The sequence below is a fragment of the Larimichthys crocea genome, chromosome XVII, assembly GCF_000972845.2.
Source record: "Larimichthys crocea isolate SSNF chromosome XVII, L_crocea_2.0, whole genome shotgun sequence".
Classification (NCBI taxonomy): Eukaryota; Metazoa; Chordata; class Actinopteri; family Sciaenidae; genus Larimichthys; species Larimichthys crocea.
The window spans coordinates 3572854-3588828 of record NC_040027.1 but is presented as its reverse complement, the minus strand read 5'-3'; the positions used below and the strand labels follow the sequence as shown (position 1 = coordinate 3588828).

The window sequence follows — 15975 nt, the reverse complement described above, 5'->3', positions numbered from 1 at the left end:
AAAACAGACCACTTTAAAAAAAAATCAAATTTAGGAATCCTATCTATCTCTATCTCCTATTATGTGGACCTCGGTGTATCTGCCATTATGTTGCAGGGATGCACTTATTGCTCTTATTGTACATTATCACTGTAACTAATGGCATTGTGTGTAGGAATTTTATCTTGTGTTCTGTGTTTGTGTTGCAAACTAAACCAACCCAAAAAGAAACGTGTATTTTCCAGAATTCATCCTCTAACTTGACCCTGAGCGGAGCATGATGTGGCCTGCTTATCTTCTGTGTAATAATTTTTTATGTCCAATATCTGAACTTAATTTGCTCATATTATTTTTAATGTGTGTATTGTAAAGTTTGAATGGTGCATGATGCGTGGGCAAGAGAGCAGGACCACAGTTTGTCTGTTTAACTGCCATGAGGTCGACAATGAGAGGTGTCATGCTGACAGATGTAGAAGCCTCTCTGCCTCCTGTGACCAATCACTTCCTCTAGACAATTCATTTAGGTCTTTATGTATTCGGCAGTTTCACACTTACAAGTCAAACCACAGCTGCAACACTCATACTGCAGTCTGAAGCGTTCTTCTGTCATTTTCTACTCTCATCTTTACTAACTATGATGTTAAAGGGTCGCATGGGTGGATGGTCTCTTATCTTCTTGGCTATTATTTCAGGTAAGTTTGATAATATTCAAATTTCATTTTGTTCTGTTTTTTTGTCCTTTCTGTGTAACAAAAAATAAATAAATCTGTATTTATGTTGTTAGAGGAATACTGGAGGATTCTACACCCTCTACTTCCAAAATGCAGTTTTTCACTTTGAGCTCCCAAACCAAGACTATTATGTCACAGATGTAGAAATCAACTTCCATGATGAATCAACTAATGTTTTATCAAGTGCTTCATTCTGTAATAATGTGCACACATGCAGGGAGGTCCATAGTGCTGCGAGTGGATGATTTATATGTCTTTAATATTTTGAAATGGAATGTATGTTTCATTTTTTTCTTGTGATGTTTGCTCGTACTTGTCCCTTCCTTCTTCACACCATGGTGGTAGCTTTGGTTAGTGTCTTTCTCAGTCTGTGGTTTCAGCAAACGTGGGGCTATGACAAAGACAATGTTTTTCATGTCGTGTAGCAGTTCCACCACTACAAACTCTAATTCATGTTCATATGTCTTAGAAATGGAGGCTGTTAGAGAGCAGATTGTGTCAAAAATATGAAAACAATCAACAAAACAGCTGCCATTGTTTGTTTTTTTTGTTTCCAACATTTGCAGTAGAATAAAAAAACAGTACTACTACTACTACTACTACTACTACTACTACTACTACTACTACTACTACTACTAATAATAATAATAATAAATAATAATAAGAATAATAATTATTATTATATTATTATATTATTATTGTTTGTTATTATGAATTAATAAATAAAAGAACATACCGTACAGGCAAACCAAAAAAAAAGATCTGTATCTAAAATGAATAGAGCAGCTCCTGTATTCTGCCCAGCCTTTCCTCCCACAGTTCATCTGGCATTGAAACCCCTAATTCCCTAGGCTTCCCTGAGATGACTGGCTTCCACTGGTGTCGGAAAAGCAGTGACAAAGCGAAAGATCAAATGTTTAGAGTCTGGCTTTTTGTAAATTCTGAGATACACTCCTGTACAAAATGCCTGACTTGAAGGTAACAATAGAAATGTTTTTGAGGAAAGGGATATTTGGCATGGAGGTGAAGAAATTAAGCAAATTTATCACCTAAATGAAGATCACCAATACAGCACAGCCATCTCCCCCTCTGGTCCAGAAATATATATCATCAGCGCCGGCTTCAACAAGTGATTGTATGCAATTGAGCTGTGACATTTACTAATCCAAGACAAGCTGCCATAGTTAAATAACTGTAACTGTGATATCATGGTGTGAGCAGAACAAAAGACAGCCTAATTATTACTGTAGACTACAAATTAAAAAAAAACCTTCAGGGTGAAGGTTTTTTTTATTTATTTGTTTTTATTTGCTAATACAAGATTGTGTTCAAACTCTGCCTGTGCCTCCAATCCCAACAGGCTCACTGTGTGTCAACTAGTTGCACAAAATTTTACATTTTTGTAGGAATTTGCAACACTTGACTCGTCCTGCATTATTACATAATGTTGTGACCCTGTCTGTGAGAGGGCCATCACACTCTTTATTGTGCTCTAATGCCAAATATTTATGATGAAACTTGTTCTATTTGCATAAGAAGAACAAAAGCATCCTCCACTTTTGTACTCTACGTGCATCCTGTTAATCTAAACTCTCTCAAGAGAAAAACTAGGATTGTGAGTGGTAATAATGTATTGATTTTTAAATACTACATTTTTATATGATAATGAAAAAAATCAGGTGATGAACAGACATTGAGAGTGACATGTCTTTTCTTCTACTAGGTGTTCACCTCCAGAGAAATGACAGCTCTGTCCAGCCAGCCTCTGACTCTGAGCCGCCCTCTGAGGCTCAGGTCTACCGGGCCATCTTGCAACCTTCAGAGGCCATTCCTCCAATTGGTACCAAATTTTATTACAAACAATTAAACAAGCTTAACAGCTCATCTGTTGTGGAAGGAATTACAGTAAAGATGTTAAAGGAATGGATTAGTGATGGACTGAAGCAGGTTTGACAATTCTAGTATCAGATCCCTGCAGTATAGCGGGCGGCAGTACAGAAGTCAACAACGTACAACATTATAAGGACATAAAAACAATTTTATCCCCTTGATATAATGCATGAATTATCTGTAATGCAGTTAGTTTACTTGAACTCTGGTTTAGTTTAACTGTAAAACATCAATGTGTTCATTTTTTTTCTCATAGAGTAAAAAGAATAAAAGTGACTAAATAAAATATTTAGAAGTTAAAATATACTAGGACAATACTACTGTATTTAATGGTATCCAATGTATTATTGTATTTAGTATTTTCTATGGCGTGTGTGTGTGTTTGTGCACAGGGACCTACGTTCTGGAAAACAAGGACGGGAAATGCTACATCAAAGCCACTCTGGGAGTGGAGTTCATTGTCATTGAAAAGAAGGTTAGAGGCTGTGACCGGCTCAGCACTCTGTGCGTGTGTGTGTGATCAGTTTTCTAGTATTTCAGCACTTTTTGCTAAATGTGTGTGTTTGTGTCAGCATCTCTTTGTGAGGTGTTACATGTCGGCTTCACTGTAAAAACTGTAAAGATGTAAAATGACCATCAGCTCTTTTTAGAGAATGAGCATTGCGTGTACTCAGGTTGATTCAACTGACATATCAACTCTCATGTGTCTTCAGTATTCATGTCATATTGCCACTAAGTCACATTTTTGGCCTAGAGAACACACACTGACTTGCCTTTTGATACAAAGCAATATTTCTCTCCTATGCCTCAGAGGTGGTATTTAAGCCTGGATCCCTCCAGGGTCACGACCTCTGGTTACTGTGGACGAAGCTCTGCTGTATTGTCCCTCACACTTCCCGACAACAGTGCCAGTCTGCTGTTCACCTTTGTAAAGGTACAAAACACATACTAACATATAAGCATATTCTTCTCTGGGTGAAGTTTATATGTTCTCCCACAGTCTGAAGATATTTTTTCTTTTTATCTGTTCAGAAGTCACTGCTTTTTGAATCAGTTTCAACTTGTGTATTTTTGTCCACAGGACAAGAAGGTTTTCTACGTCAGCAAGCTGGATGTTAAACTGACTACGCCTGTCTGCGAAGAATGTGCCAGTAAGACCCCAGAGAGAGAGAGCAGATAAGATATAGCTTACAGTACAAACACTGAGAGTGTAATTGTCCCCGTCTTACTGTGCTCCTCTTCCTCACAGATAAGAATTACTCAGGTGTGATGGACCATGAGAAGCTGTTTAAAACAGCTAACGGACAGAGCTTCAGTTGCAAATCTGAGAATCTGTTTCTGACTTCGTCCCAGTTGTGGATCAAGCTGGTTCCACTGCAGATGCAGGCCTTCAGTCTGTCCAAAGGACAGTATGGAAAAGGTGATCATTTGAGTTCTTAGACTTGTTTTTCCAGTTACAGTGACAGTGTAAAACCACACATACAAACTCACTGATGGCCGTGTGACAATTACCACCCTGATCAGTCACTCAGAGAATCAAAAGCGTCAATCTCAGTTTCTAAAAACAGTTGTTCCAATCCATGCTTTCTATCGGGTTTTATTGTCTCATAGATCTGGAACAGGACTGATGCTGATAAAAATACATATAATCTAATGAAAGCCTGGATGGTGGCTGTTTTTTTTATTGGTTGAAAAGACAGGCCTGGAGACTTTTAAGAATCAGACACAGTTTTTCACAGTGTGATAATAAGTCCCATGGACTATGTTTAAGCCCCTCGAGAATCTGCTGCAGAACAGTAGGCCTTGTGAAACAATGGTTTAGTGAGGCTGTGCACAGTCACAAATGATGGAAGACAATAGCTAAAAGCAGAGGAGCGACTGTACCTGTGAACTGCAGCTTTCGTGGATAAGGATGCCTGAGTGGTTCAAGTGGTTAATGAGACACATAAGCAAAATAAACATGCGGAAAGTGACGAAATATGACACATGTTCCTATTTCTACTTAAATCAAGCTCCTTATTTGTCCTAAATCCTTCTCCTTTTCCTTCCTCTTCCTGCTCTCCTCCTCTCTTTTGATTCAGAGGTGGAGTGTTGGGCTGACTTCAACAAGCGAGTTATTCCCATCGTCATTGGGGCCACGGTGGTGGGCATCCTCCTGATTGCTTTGCTGACCTACCTGATGGTCAAAGACCGCCGTAGACAAGGATATGACAGGATCTGAGCTCACCCTGAAACTGGATGGAGATTTACTCCAGCTCACAGAACATTTCATTCTCAGTTCTTCCATTGCCTTTGGAAGCTGAATTACTCTTTGCATTTCATTTTACTTTCATTTTGCTTCCAGTGATATTTTTTGTTGATTGTTGTTGCATTATTCAAAAGTTGTTTAATAAAATTGAAGTGGGCTAATTTGTTAAAGAGCTTATAATTCTACTTCTTGTAGTATTTTATATCATCTGGCTTTAATACTGCAGAATAAACATCACACTTTTTCAGTTTCATTTCATTTCTGTGGTTGGCTGCACTATGTTGGCTACAGTGAGCATTAAAACATTAAAATGTGTTTTTGTTTTGAATAAAATATATTTTGTTTGTTCTTTTAACTGTGAAGGTAATACCTAACTCAAACTTATTATAATGTAGCCTATATTTTTTAAACAAATTTCTGTGTGTGAATATTGTTTTTCAAGCAGTTGTTGTCATGTTTCTGAAATAAAATGAGCTTTATTCAATGCGCGTGGTTTCCCTTTATTACAGTTTTTCTCAATTGTTAAAACACTAAAACCCCAGAGTTGCCCGAACTCATTTAGCCAATTGTGCAGTTTGTTGTCAATACCTTCAACCATTTCACGTGGTAAAACACAATTTGCGGATCTCACTTACACAAAACTCTAAACAAATTCTCATTGTCAAAGCACATTCTGCACTCTAATGCACATGTCATCCATACTGGTAAACATAAGTGGCAAAAATTAAATACAAATAGAGCAGACATGTCATTGATTGCAGTTTTTCTCAAGTGCTAAAACACAATTTCTGAAACCTTGCTCCATTTTCTGAAAACATTCAACACAAAACCTCATCTTCAAGCACTATTTTCAAAACCTCTGACTCCTCTTGCAAAATCAAACTTTGCCTCAAAACAGTTTTACCTGCGCTCAGACACTGTTCTTAAATCATAAACAGAGCCATGGATTTTTGTGTTTTAGCAGTTGAGAAAAACTGTAAACACAGCCACTCAAAATTGATTTCACTGGTACAAATGATGTGACACAGCCAATATAGGCCAGTTCAGAGAGCAAACAGGTTGTTGAAGGTGGGAATGAGAAAGTCTGAGAATGGACACAAGAAACTATGTGAGAGGAGGAGTACATATGCAAGGTGGAGGACGAGGAGGAATAGGAGGAGGACAAGAAAGAAGAAGAGGAGGACGCAGAGGAAGAGGAAGACAAAGAGTGGAAACATCCATGAAATTCGAGCAACAATCATAGGCCGTGTTCTTGTCCATGGACTGACAATGAGGGAAGCAGGAGTGCAACCCAATCTGTATACTACTGTATTTTTATAATTGCAAATTTACTGTACTACACTACATGCAGCTGTTTCAATAGACATCTGTGAAATTCATAGCTGTATGTATTGTACTGCATGAATATTTTTTGTAACTGCACATCTACTTCTTGTAGAATTGCAATAAACAGACTGTCTGGCCCTGAACATTGTGCTTTCCATTTGTTTACAGTACTGACTGCTTAATAGAGTTTGACTGGTTGCAGGTTCATATCAACAAAGAACAAGAATTACAGGATCACAGAGACAAAGGACAAGTTTGTAAGATGCAGGGCACAGTACTGTAAAAATAGAGGTACAAGGAGGAGGAAGAACAAAAAAAAAATATACAAAGAGCAAAGCAGAGTAGTAATTTTTGATCAATTTTGAGCTATTGTTTTCGTTCATCAAAAGACAATTACAGAAAAATATGAAATTTGTTTGGAGATTAAAAATGTACTCCTTTCTATTTTTTGGTGTATTGTTTACTGACTGCTTGATGGTGTTTATCATTTTGATCGCTTTGTTTATGATTTGATCGCAGTGTATGAGCACAGGTAAATCTGTTTTGAGCTAGATTTTGAGTCAGAGGTTTTGTAAATGGTGCTTGAAGATGAGGTTTTGTGTTTAATGTTTTCAGAAAAACTGAGCAAGGTTTCAGAAATCGTGTTTTATAGCTTGATAAAAAACTGCGCGCGTAGAAACGCCGCCACCTGCTGGTGTCTGTTGGTAACTGCAGCTCCCTCCCCGCCTCCGTATCTCTTCTTCTCATTGGCTGTCGACACTACGAGTACACGGAAAGGTCATAAATGATAATACACGAATTTACAAGCGTGTAGCAGTGCTTATTTGTGCCAGTGTAATATTTTAAGACTCGACGTGTTTATCTCCGGGTTAAGCTGAGTGATTTGAAGCAGTCCAGACAGGAGCGGACTGTGTATGAGCTGTGTGGTTAAATACCGCTTCGCCTTTTTCTCCTCAGCCGGTCAGTCAGTTAGCTACCTAGCGGCTAGCCTCAGCAGCTAGCTGGTAGCTATGGCTGCAGTTATTCTGAGTTTCCCAACTCTGCAGGGTCTGAGGGTGTTTACACAGTGAGTACATCAATGACACGGACTGCTGTCGTTTTGAAAAAAAGTCCCTCTCCAGCGTTACCTCATACTAACCAGCTTTATTTAAAAACAACTTATTTTTAGCGTTAGCTGGCAGCTATCAAGTTAGCAGCGTTGACGCTGTTATGAGCTAACCTGACAGATGCAGCTTCATGCACTTCACACAGGCAGATATCTGCAGGGCCTCGTGGTTAATGACGGGGATAATATCATGTTATTTGTTCCTTCAGCACCAGCATGTTGGTGAAACGTGTTTCATGTTACGCGGTGATGAGTCAGATCAGAGCTGAGCAAGGTTAAATAAAGGTAGCCACCTGCCAGCTAGCATGGCTACTGTCACATTCAGCCCAGTCAGTCAGGCTTTGCTCTGTAGTCGGTGTACGTGTTGTTTGAGAGACTCTCCTCCATGGTATGACGTTATTTTTTTGTAAACATGTGGTCTGCACAACTATGAATGGATCTGAACTTGTTGTCCCCTCCTCTCCTTTTAGAAAACTGTCATGGACCAAAAGAGGCGTGAGGCTGGTTTCAGGAGGTGAGTAAATGAAACGCACCCTGTAATATTATAAGCAATCATAACGCAAGTTTGCTCTGTTGTAAACTCTGTTTGTTATAAATTGTCTTTCGTAGCAGAGTTGTTGACATTTGTGTGCGGTGCAAGAGATGTTTGTGTGTCTGGGATATAAACTTTGTTGCCTCTCCTCCTTAGATCTAAGCTCGTTAACATGCTCATACAGTGTTATGGTGATATGTAAAAAAGTGGAACAAACTAATATCAATGTTTATAGTTTATATAATGTCAGAAAATAGAGATAAATTCCCTGCATTAGTTTTCTGGCGCTCATGGCGTCGACCTCATGACAGATCCATTTAGCTCAAGTCCAAAACACAAACATGATCAAGTTTCTGCAGTGATCATGTCAAATTTTACCCAAACAGATGATTGATGATAGTTGCAAGCTTTTGCATTTATTAAGTCAAAGATCATGACTGTTTTTTTTATTTTAAGAATGTTTTGTTGTCGTTTTGGAAAAAAAATCTCTGCTGTATTGTCTCCAGGGGTTGGAAGGATAGAAAAGGTGCTGATCGCCAATCGAGGAGAGATCGCGTGTCGTGTGATGCGCACGGCCAAAAAGATGGGCGTCCGCTCCGTGGCCGTGTACAGTGACGCAGACAGACACTCCATGCATGTGGCCATGGTGAGATGCTGAAGAGCTCTCGCTTGCACAATACGCTGTCATTTCTAGTCATCTGCTTCTTTGCTCCATGTGTTCTTCTACACTTTCTGCAGCTGCTTAAACAAACACAATGAGACAGTATGTGATGCTCAGTCATAGTTTTCAAACAGGCTGTTTTTGCTTTGGTTTGTTTGTAGGCAGATGAAGCCTATCACATCGGCCCTCCTCCCTCACAGCAGAGTTACCTCTCTATGGAGAAAGTTTTGGAAGTGGCAAAGAAGTCTGGATCACATGTGAGTAATCTTCTACTTGTTGTGAAGTGTTTTGGGCCTGAGAAGTGACGTTTTCATTTTCCTTTAGCTCTGTTGGACTTTAACAAGAAGGGTAGATTCTGACTTTTATTAAATCCCTTTACCTCTTCTTCACTTTGGACTGTTTGTCTTTAACAGGAAACCAACAGGTTTCATTGATAAATGTGATGCTGAAGAAAACGTGTGTGTGTGTGTGTGTGTGTGTGTGTGTGTGTGTGTGTGTGTGTGTGTGTAGGCGGTCCACCCTGGTTATGGCTTCCTGTCAGAAAACACAGAGTTTGCGGAAGCGTGTAAACAGGAAGGAATCATCTTCATTGGGCCACCTTCCTCTGCCATCCGAGACATGGGCATTAAAAGGTAACAAACACAAAACAATACACATTTATAGTCTCCTGTCTCTAATTAAAACAGAATAAAATAATTGTCTTATGTTTTTTGGCACAAGCATTATTGATCCTTGTGGAGGAATTGTTAGCAGAAGCAAAAATGAATCCGCTTAACTTTTATTGCTTTGTCTCTCCTTTTTTTTTTTTTCAGCACATCCAAACACATCATGTCAGCGGCTGGGGTACCGATTATTGGTGGTTACCATGGCGAGGACCAATCGAATGAGAGGCTACAAGCAGAGGCTGCACAGATAGGATACCCTGTGATGATTAAGGCAGTCCGTGGAGGAGGAGGGAAGGTGAGAGGACGTGAAATATCTAAATAACTTTGACAAAACAACGTTAGAAAACATAAAATAACCTACTGTGTGTGTGTGTGTGTGTGTGTGTGTGTGTGTGTGTGTGTGTGTGTGTGTTTTTAGGGGATGCGTATTGCACGGTCAGACTCTGACTTCTTGGAGCAGTTGGAGTCGGCGAGACGAGAAGCCAGAAAATCCTTTAACGATGACGTCATGCTGGTTGAGAAGTTTGTAGAGGATCCAAGGTGATTTGTATTCATACTGCTAATCGGCCAGTTCTACCACCTTGTTATGTGTATTTATGTTCACATAAAAAAATATTAACTTTTATAACTTGAACTCTGTCTGTTTGTCTCCTGTAGACATGTAGAGGTTCAGGTCTTTGGAGACATGCACGGTAATGCTGTCTATCTGTTTGAGAGAGACTGCAGCGTCCAAAGGAGACATCAGAAGATCATAGAGGAAGCACCGGGGGTGAGTGAGGAACGGTGGTCACGTATGAGGGATTGATTAGGGAACTGTGAACATTTAAAAAAAGGTTTCTCTTACAAAGATGGCATACGAGGAACCCAGTCATGAAACCAATCAGCAATCGTCTGTAAACAATTTAGTCTTTGGGGCGCAACAGCCAATGTTTTGAGGCTTCCAGTGTAGCCAAGACTTCCTCTTCAGCCTGATTAGACTTTATATATGAGAATGACAGGGAAAAACATATTTCAGGTGATCTGTATAAACAGATATCTGCATATAATTGTAGATTAAAAAAACAACAACTAGTAAAAAGCCTGATCGTTGTCAGATGATGGATCGCTTCACAATGACCGTTTAGCTGCATGCAACCAAAACTCTCAAATGTGATTAGTCAATTCTACCCACACTGTTAAATGTTTGACTATATTTTCACTCGACTTCTATGTGGAATCTTTCAGCCTGGTATTAGTCCTGAGGTTCGGAGGAAACTCGGAGAGGCAGCAGTCAAAGCAGCTAAGGCTGTCAGCTATGTCGGGGCAGGTGAGACGCACAAACACTCACCTGCACACATCTCACCACAGTGCCTCAGTCCCACAACACACCTTCTTATTGTTTGTCTTCCTGTGTAGGCACGGTGGAGTTTATAATGGATGCACAGCACAACTTTTACTTCATGGAGATGAACACCAGGCTGCAGGTGGAACATCCTGTCTCTGAGATGATCACTGGAACAGATCTGGTGGAGTGGCAGCTCAGGGTGAGAGTTGGAGGGGGAAAAAGGAGGGAATGCTGTTTGACGACAAAGTTTTGACGTCAGTCACACTCAGTACACTAAATCCCCTCCAGGTGGCAGCAGGGGAGCGCCTGCCTCTCCTCCAGGATGACATCATTTTGTCGGGACACTCTTTCGAGGCTCGCATCTACGCCGAGGACCCAAACAACGACTTCCTTCCAGGGGCGGGACCTCTGCTGCATCTCTCCACCCCTCCAGCAGACCAGCACACACGCATAGAGACTGGAGTCAGGGATGGTAGGAGTCTAGATCTAACTCGATCCTTTCTTTATGCAACAACATTCTGTACTGGCTGATTACACATAAAGATCTCTGATATGAAGTAAAGAGACAAGACAGAAACTCGGATGTCAGTAATGAACTTGTGCTACAGAGCTGCACAATGGACTGACTAAAAGGCACATTCACACATTCAGCTGATGCAGTCGTCATGTTTGAGTTGTTTCCACAGATCGTGGCCAAAATCGTGGTCCACCAACATCTGGTGCACTACTGCGCTCATACTGCAACAATAGAACGTGGACGTTTGATTTTAGCGTTTTGAGTTTCGGCTTCAGAACTACCATAATGCAAACATACTGAGAGCTTGACGAGTGATGCAGTGTTTGTGTGTGTGTGTGTGTTTTCAGGGGACGAGGTGTCGGCACATTATGACCCAATGATCGCCAAGCTTGTGGTGTGGGGAGAAGATCGATCAGCTGCATTAAAGAAGCTGCGATACTGCTTAAGACAGTACAATGTAAGAAGACGGCGACTGAACCCTGAAGTGTAGCATTTGATTTTAGATTGTACAATACATGCACAAACTGTAACTCATCCTCTCTGTCCTCTCTGCTGTCCCGTCTTCAGATCGTAGGGTTGAACACTAACATCGACTTCTTGCTGAGTCTTTCGGGCCACCCGGAGTTCGAGGCTGGAAACGTGACCACCAGCTTCATCCCTCAACACTATGCCGACCTCTTCCCCACCCCGAGAGCTCCTTCTGCGGAAACAATCTGCCAGGCTGCCCTGGGCCTGGTGCTGCAGGAGAGGAAACACACACAGGAGTTCACACAGACCTCCACTGGTGAGTGGATAACAAGTGATTTATGACACATTTGACTTGGAAAAAGTAAAGTAACGGTAAACTAAGTGCACATGATTTGTGATTTTTATTATTATTTTCAGATCCATTCTCCCCATTTGGCTCCAGCAGCGGCTGGAGGAGCAACATTCAGTTTAACAGAAACATGACACTACAGCTGGGAGACAAAAGTAAGTGACAGACATACGGTGAGTCTTTATCACCCGCTAGTTTATGGAAAGGGAGGGTGGAGGAGAGGTAAAGCAGGAAGAAAAGAGCCATAGAGAAGCAGAAATTTGATCAGCAGGATCCAAGTTATTTTTTGTTTTTCTTCTTCTCATTCTTTAAAATGTAACAAAATAGCACAATAGAGATAGTTAGTAATAATTTATCAAATTATCTTCCCACTGATAGACCAAAATAAAATATGTCTCCATTAGATACTTCCTCCTTCTTTTTTTTTTTTTCAATTAATTGTTTCCTTCGCATTGTTCAATGAGCTCTTTATACTTTCTAATGCAGAGTGAGGTGAATATAATCTAATATTATAAGAATTGTGTTCAGGTCTTTAATGTCTTTAATGTCTTCTCAAATGATAATCCAAACTTTAATTATAAAAAAAACATGTATTACGTTTTCCTCACAGAAATTAATGATATGCAGATATAGCTTCCTTTAAAATCAAGAAGATGACGCTTTGGTGACACCTAGTGGTACTCTGAGGATACATGTATATGTACACACACACACAGACACACACACACACAGTTAGTATGCGGCAAACAATCTATAATAAATACAGATAATACTGTACATGGATTATTTTGGTGTCTGTGTTCTCATTACTTGATCATTGGGCCTGTCAATACAAAAAAACAAACAAAAAAACGTTGAGGTAAAGAATGACAGAGGTAAGAGTTAAATCATCTGTTCTATTAGATGAAGAAATCCTCTTTTAATTTTAATGAGCAGATCAGTATCGTTAGGGTCGACTCATAACTATGGATCTGATTCATTTAATGACTGTTTGAATAATTAAGTTTGGAGCTGCTCTGCTCTGTGACAGTCTGTTAATGAACTCATATTCATTATTCAATGTTTCTATTAAAAATGTCACCGCGAGGCCAAAAATAAATCCCCCGGCTGCAGCTGTGTCAGTGTGATGATGATGATGATGTTCAGCTAACGCCGCTGGATGAAGTTACTGCGCTGTCTCCTCTTGTTGGCTTCAGTCCTCCTCTGTTTGGACATTTAGAATTCCAAAACATTTCCTCCTGTGTGTTTGTTTCCGTAGAAGTCGACGTGGTTGTCGTCTACAACAAAGATGGAAGCTATGCGATGCAGGTGAGCTGGAATATGTCCTCCATCATCCATATCCATCATCATGAATCACTCTTTATGTTTTTTTTTTGTGTTTTTTGTTTTTTTTTTTGGTTGATTTTCACAGGAAAATACCCAGATTTGCAGTCGATTGACAAGTCTAACTATTTTTTGTGGCGCTTTCATGTCTCACAGCCTTTATCAGTAAACTGAATACTGAGCAAAGTCCAACACGATTAGTAGGAGTAAGAGGTGAAGACCGAGGTGAATCTGCCCCCTTCACATTTCTAATAAATGCGTTTCTTCCTTCAGATTGGTGAGGAGGTGTACCATGTGACGGGAGAGGTGGAGATGGAAGGTGGAGTGTCATTCCTGCACTGTTCTGTCAATGGTGTGAAGTCTCGTCCCAAACTGGTGATCCTGGACAACACGGTGCACCTGTTCTCCATGGTATGAATATACATTTACACATGTTCTTATTCAAGTCAGTATCACACAGAATGAAACCAAACCACACGTCAACTTAACAAGAACTACATTTCACCTGTCACTGCAGAAACTGTCTTTAGCATCTGTCTTTGAAGACATGCGACTGTGGACAGACACTCAACGTCTGACATCTGGGGAGCGTTCAGATCCTCTCAGTGCAGCTGCCACTTAACTGTCATCTCTGTCTCTGACATCTTTACATCTTTCCCGCAGGAGGGAAGCTCAGAGGTGTCCGTCCCAGTGCCCAAGTATCTGGCAGGTGTGAGCGGCTCTGGAGCTCAGGGTGGAGCTGTGGCGCCCATGACTGGAACCATAGAGAAGGTGAGTTTGGTCATCTTAGAACGGTCTGGATTTCATTTATGTCATGCAAAGGAATGTTTCTTTTTCTTCAGGCCAAACCAGCTGTCTCTCTAGAGTCATTCAATAGTGAATTTTAAATTGAAATCACTCTATTATTTATGCTTATTTTCGATGAAGCATAAACAAAGAGGAGGTGAGAGGTGTGCAGCCCTCACTGCAGCTGCTCCTTCTTGTTTCATCACTATTCGTGATATTTCAAACTGACCTGCTGTCAAAAAAAGAAGCAGAAGCTCACTGACAAAGTCATTGAATTTCCTGTGATTCCTTCATAATAAAAGTCCAAAAAAGTTGCTTTTAATATGAAGCTGCAGCAGTAGTAAATGTTTGGTTTGCATTTTTTCCAGGAATGCGTGACCACACACAGTTTGTAAAACTGCAAATACATAAATATTGCAGTACTAACAGGCTCAGTTATATTCTGTCCCATTCTGCGATAAGCAAAACACAGAATTACAGCAGTCTAATTAAGAAGACATAATTACTTCCTCATTATATTTGAGATACAATGTCCAAACAAATAATAATAATGACCTGTTGTGTTGTGTTCAGGTGCTTGTGAAGGCCGGAGACAAAGTGGCTGTAGGAGACCCACTGATGGTCATGATCGCCATGAAAATGGAGGTGAGGGACTCCTGCTGCCTCACACACACACACACACACACACACACACACACACACACACATCCCTTCACTTGGTGTATCACATGTTCACACACTCTGCCACGCGCTGTCGTGTGTAATAATGTTGTTTTTGTCTCGGCAGCACACGATTCGGGCACCCAAATCCGGCGTGATCAAGAAGGTTTTCTTCAGCGAGGGCTCTCAGGCCAATCGCCACGCTCCTCTGGTCGAACTGGAAGAGGAGGCGGAGGAGGAGGAAGGGGGAAGCCAGTGAACGCACTCAAACACACAACCACACCCACAAACGCACACTGACACGTAGGAGGGAGACAGAACTAGTTACTGTGACAACTGGAGGGAAATGAGTCAATCTTAAAGTCAGGACGTCAACCTTCAGTTTGGTTCAGTCTGGAGTGGATGAGATAAAAAAAAATACCGTTCATGCTTTAGGATCCAAAAAACATTTAGGAAGGTCAGAAACGGTCACAGTGACCTGAAACATTTCTGGGTTTGACAACACTGCACAAATCTCTAATGTCCAGTTGCTTTTACATCCACATGTTACCTTTATGTTTGTTTCTGCTTTTCTTTTTCTCGTCTCATTAAATGTTTGCAGTAATCAGTAAATCTCTGATGATAATTTCAGTTTTTCCCCTCATGTTTCCTGTCTGTGTGTCTGACAGCGATGTAGTGTTAGTTGAAGAGCGAGCATTCTCCTGTTCAGTACAGTTTAATGCACTTTTGTACTGTCCCTTCTATGCACACTGTGTGCTTCTTTATCTTTACGCAGTGACACAGCTAAGTAGTGGTTTGTGATCATATCTGATGTAGAAGAAAATAAATAATGATGAATAAATGAGGTGGGACATTTGCAGAATCATGCTGTAGTGGTCTATAGGACTGGGGGTGGGGGACTTCATATTTATGTGACCTTTACTGAGCGAATCAACAAAGTTATTGTCACAGTCCAGTAAGAACCATGTAACACACGCTCCTCTAGAGCTGTCCTATCACATGTAAATATACTAAACCTGCCAGTATTTAAAAATGCGTGGTCACTGAGCTTAAACCAAGACCGTTGTTCTTCGTCATTAAAAATGAAGCCACATGACTTTTACTGGACAGTGATGATTAGAGGAAACAGGCTGGATGTAAACTTATTTTTGGTGTGTGAGAATATTTTGGGTTGATTCACACTTTTTGTCCTTCCAGACTTTATCAGCTACCCCCGAAGTGTGTTCGCTCTTATAAAACCAGCTGTAAGCCTGTTGTAGAGGCGATTATAACATTTCACTAAAATTGGGAGTCTAAAAAAAAACAAAACACTCCAGAATCATCAAACGATTCCCAACTTTTACAACCAGATTTGGCTCTGACGTGGAGAGAACCCTTAAAGGATGAAATGTCGGTCACAGCTGGCTTTGGA

General features: G+C 40.5%; 2 protein-coding genes across 2 annotated transcripts; both read left to right on the top strand.

The window, feature by feature from the left end:
- Positions 1 to 531: 531 nt before the first annotated feature.
- lamp3 (lysosomal associated membrane protein 3) lies at positions 532 to 5045 on the top strand. Its single transcript, XM_010736614.3, has 7 exons — positions 532 to 671; positions 2434 to 2550; positions 2993 to 3075; positions 3412 to 3534; positions 3682 to 3751; positions 3850 to 4020; positions 4682 to 5045. The coding sequence occupies exons 1-7, from the start codon at positions 614 to 616 to the stop codon at positions 4819 to 4821; spliced, it is 762 nt and encodes a 253-aa protein (XP_010734916.3). The 5' UTR covers positions 532 to 613; the 3' UTR covers positions 4822 to 5045.
- Positions 5046 to 6943: 1898 nt separating this feature from the next.
- Positions 6944 to 15854, top strand: mccc1 (methylcrotonyl-CoA carboxylase subunit). The gene is made up of 19 exons (XM_019261790.2): positions 6944 to 7240; positions 7750 to 7793; positions 8318 to 8457; positions 8634 to 8729; positions 8983 to 9104; positions 9285 to 9432; positions 9556 to 9677; positions 9795 to 9906; positions 10362 to 10443; positions 10533 to 10660; positions 10750 to 10933; positions 11326 to 11435; positions 11546 to 11762; positions 11864 to 11950; positions 13054 to 13103; positions 13392 to 13529; positions 13782 to 13889; positions 14478 to 14549; positions 14692 to 15854. The coding sequence occupies exons 1-19, from the start codon at positions 7185 to 7187 to the stop codon at positions 14821 to 14823; spliced, it is 2148 nt and encodes a 715-aa protein (XP_019117335.1). The 5' UTR covers positions 6944 to 7184; the 3' UTR covers positions 14824 to 15854.
- Positions 15855 to 15975: the final 121 nt, after the last annotated feature.

Bases quoted from the DNA above. Each gene is read 5' to 3' on its own strand.
- lamp3 (XM_010736614.3), top strand. From the start codon at position 614: ATGATGTTAAAGGGTCGCATGGGTGGATGGTCTCTTATCTTCTTGGCT. The intron at 672-2,433 runs GTAAGTTTGATA...TTCTTCTACTAG, and splicing joins CTTCTTGGCTATTATTTCAG to GTGTTCACCTCCAGAGAAAT. The intron at 3,752-3,849 runs GTAAGACCCCAG...TCTTCCTCACAG, and splicing joins TGTCTGCGAAGAATGTGCCA to ATAAGAATTACTCAGGTGTG.
- mccc1 (XM_019261790.2), top strand. From the start codon at position 7,185: ATGGCTGCAGTTATTCTGAGTTTCCCAACTCTGCAGGGTCTGAGGGTG. The intron at 9,433-9,555 runs GTGAGAGGACGT...GTGTGTTTTTAG, and splicing joins TCCGTGGAGGAGGAGGGAAG to GGGATGCGTATTGCACGGTC. The intron at 13,890-14,477 runs GTGAGTTTGGTC...TGTTGTGTTCAG, and splicing joins TGACTGGAACCATAGAGAAG to GTGCTTGTGAAGGCCGGAGA.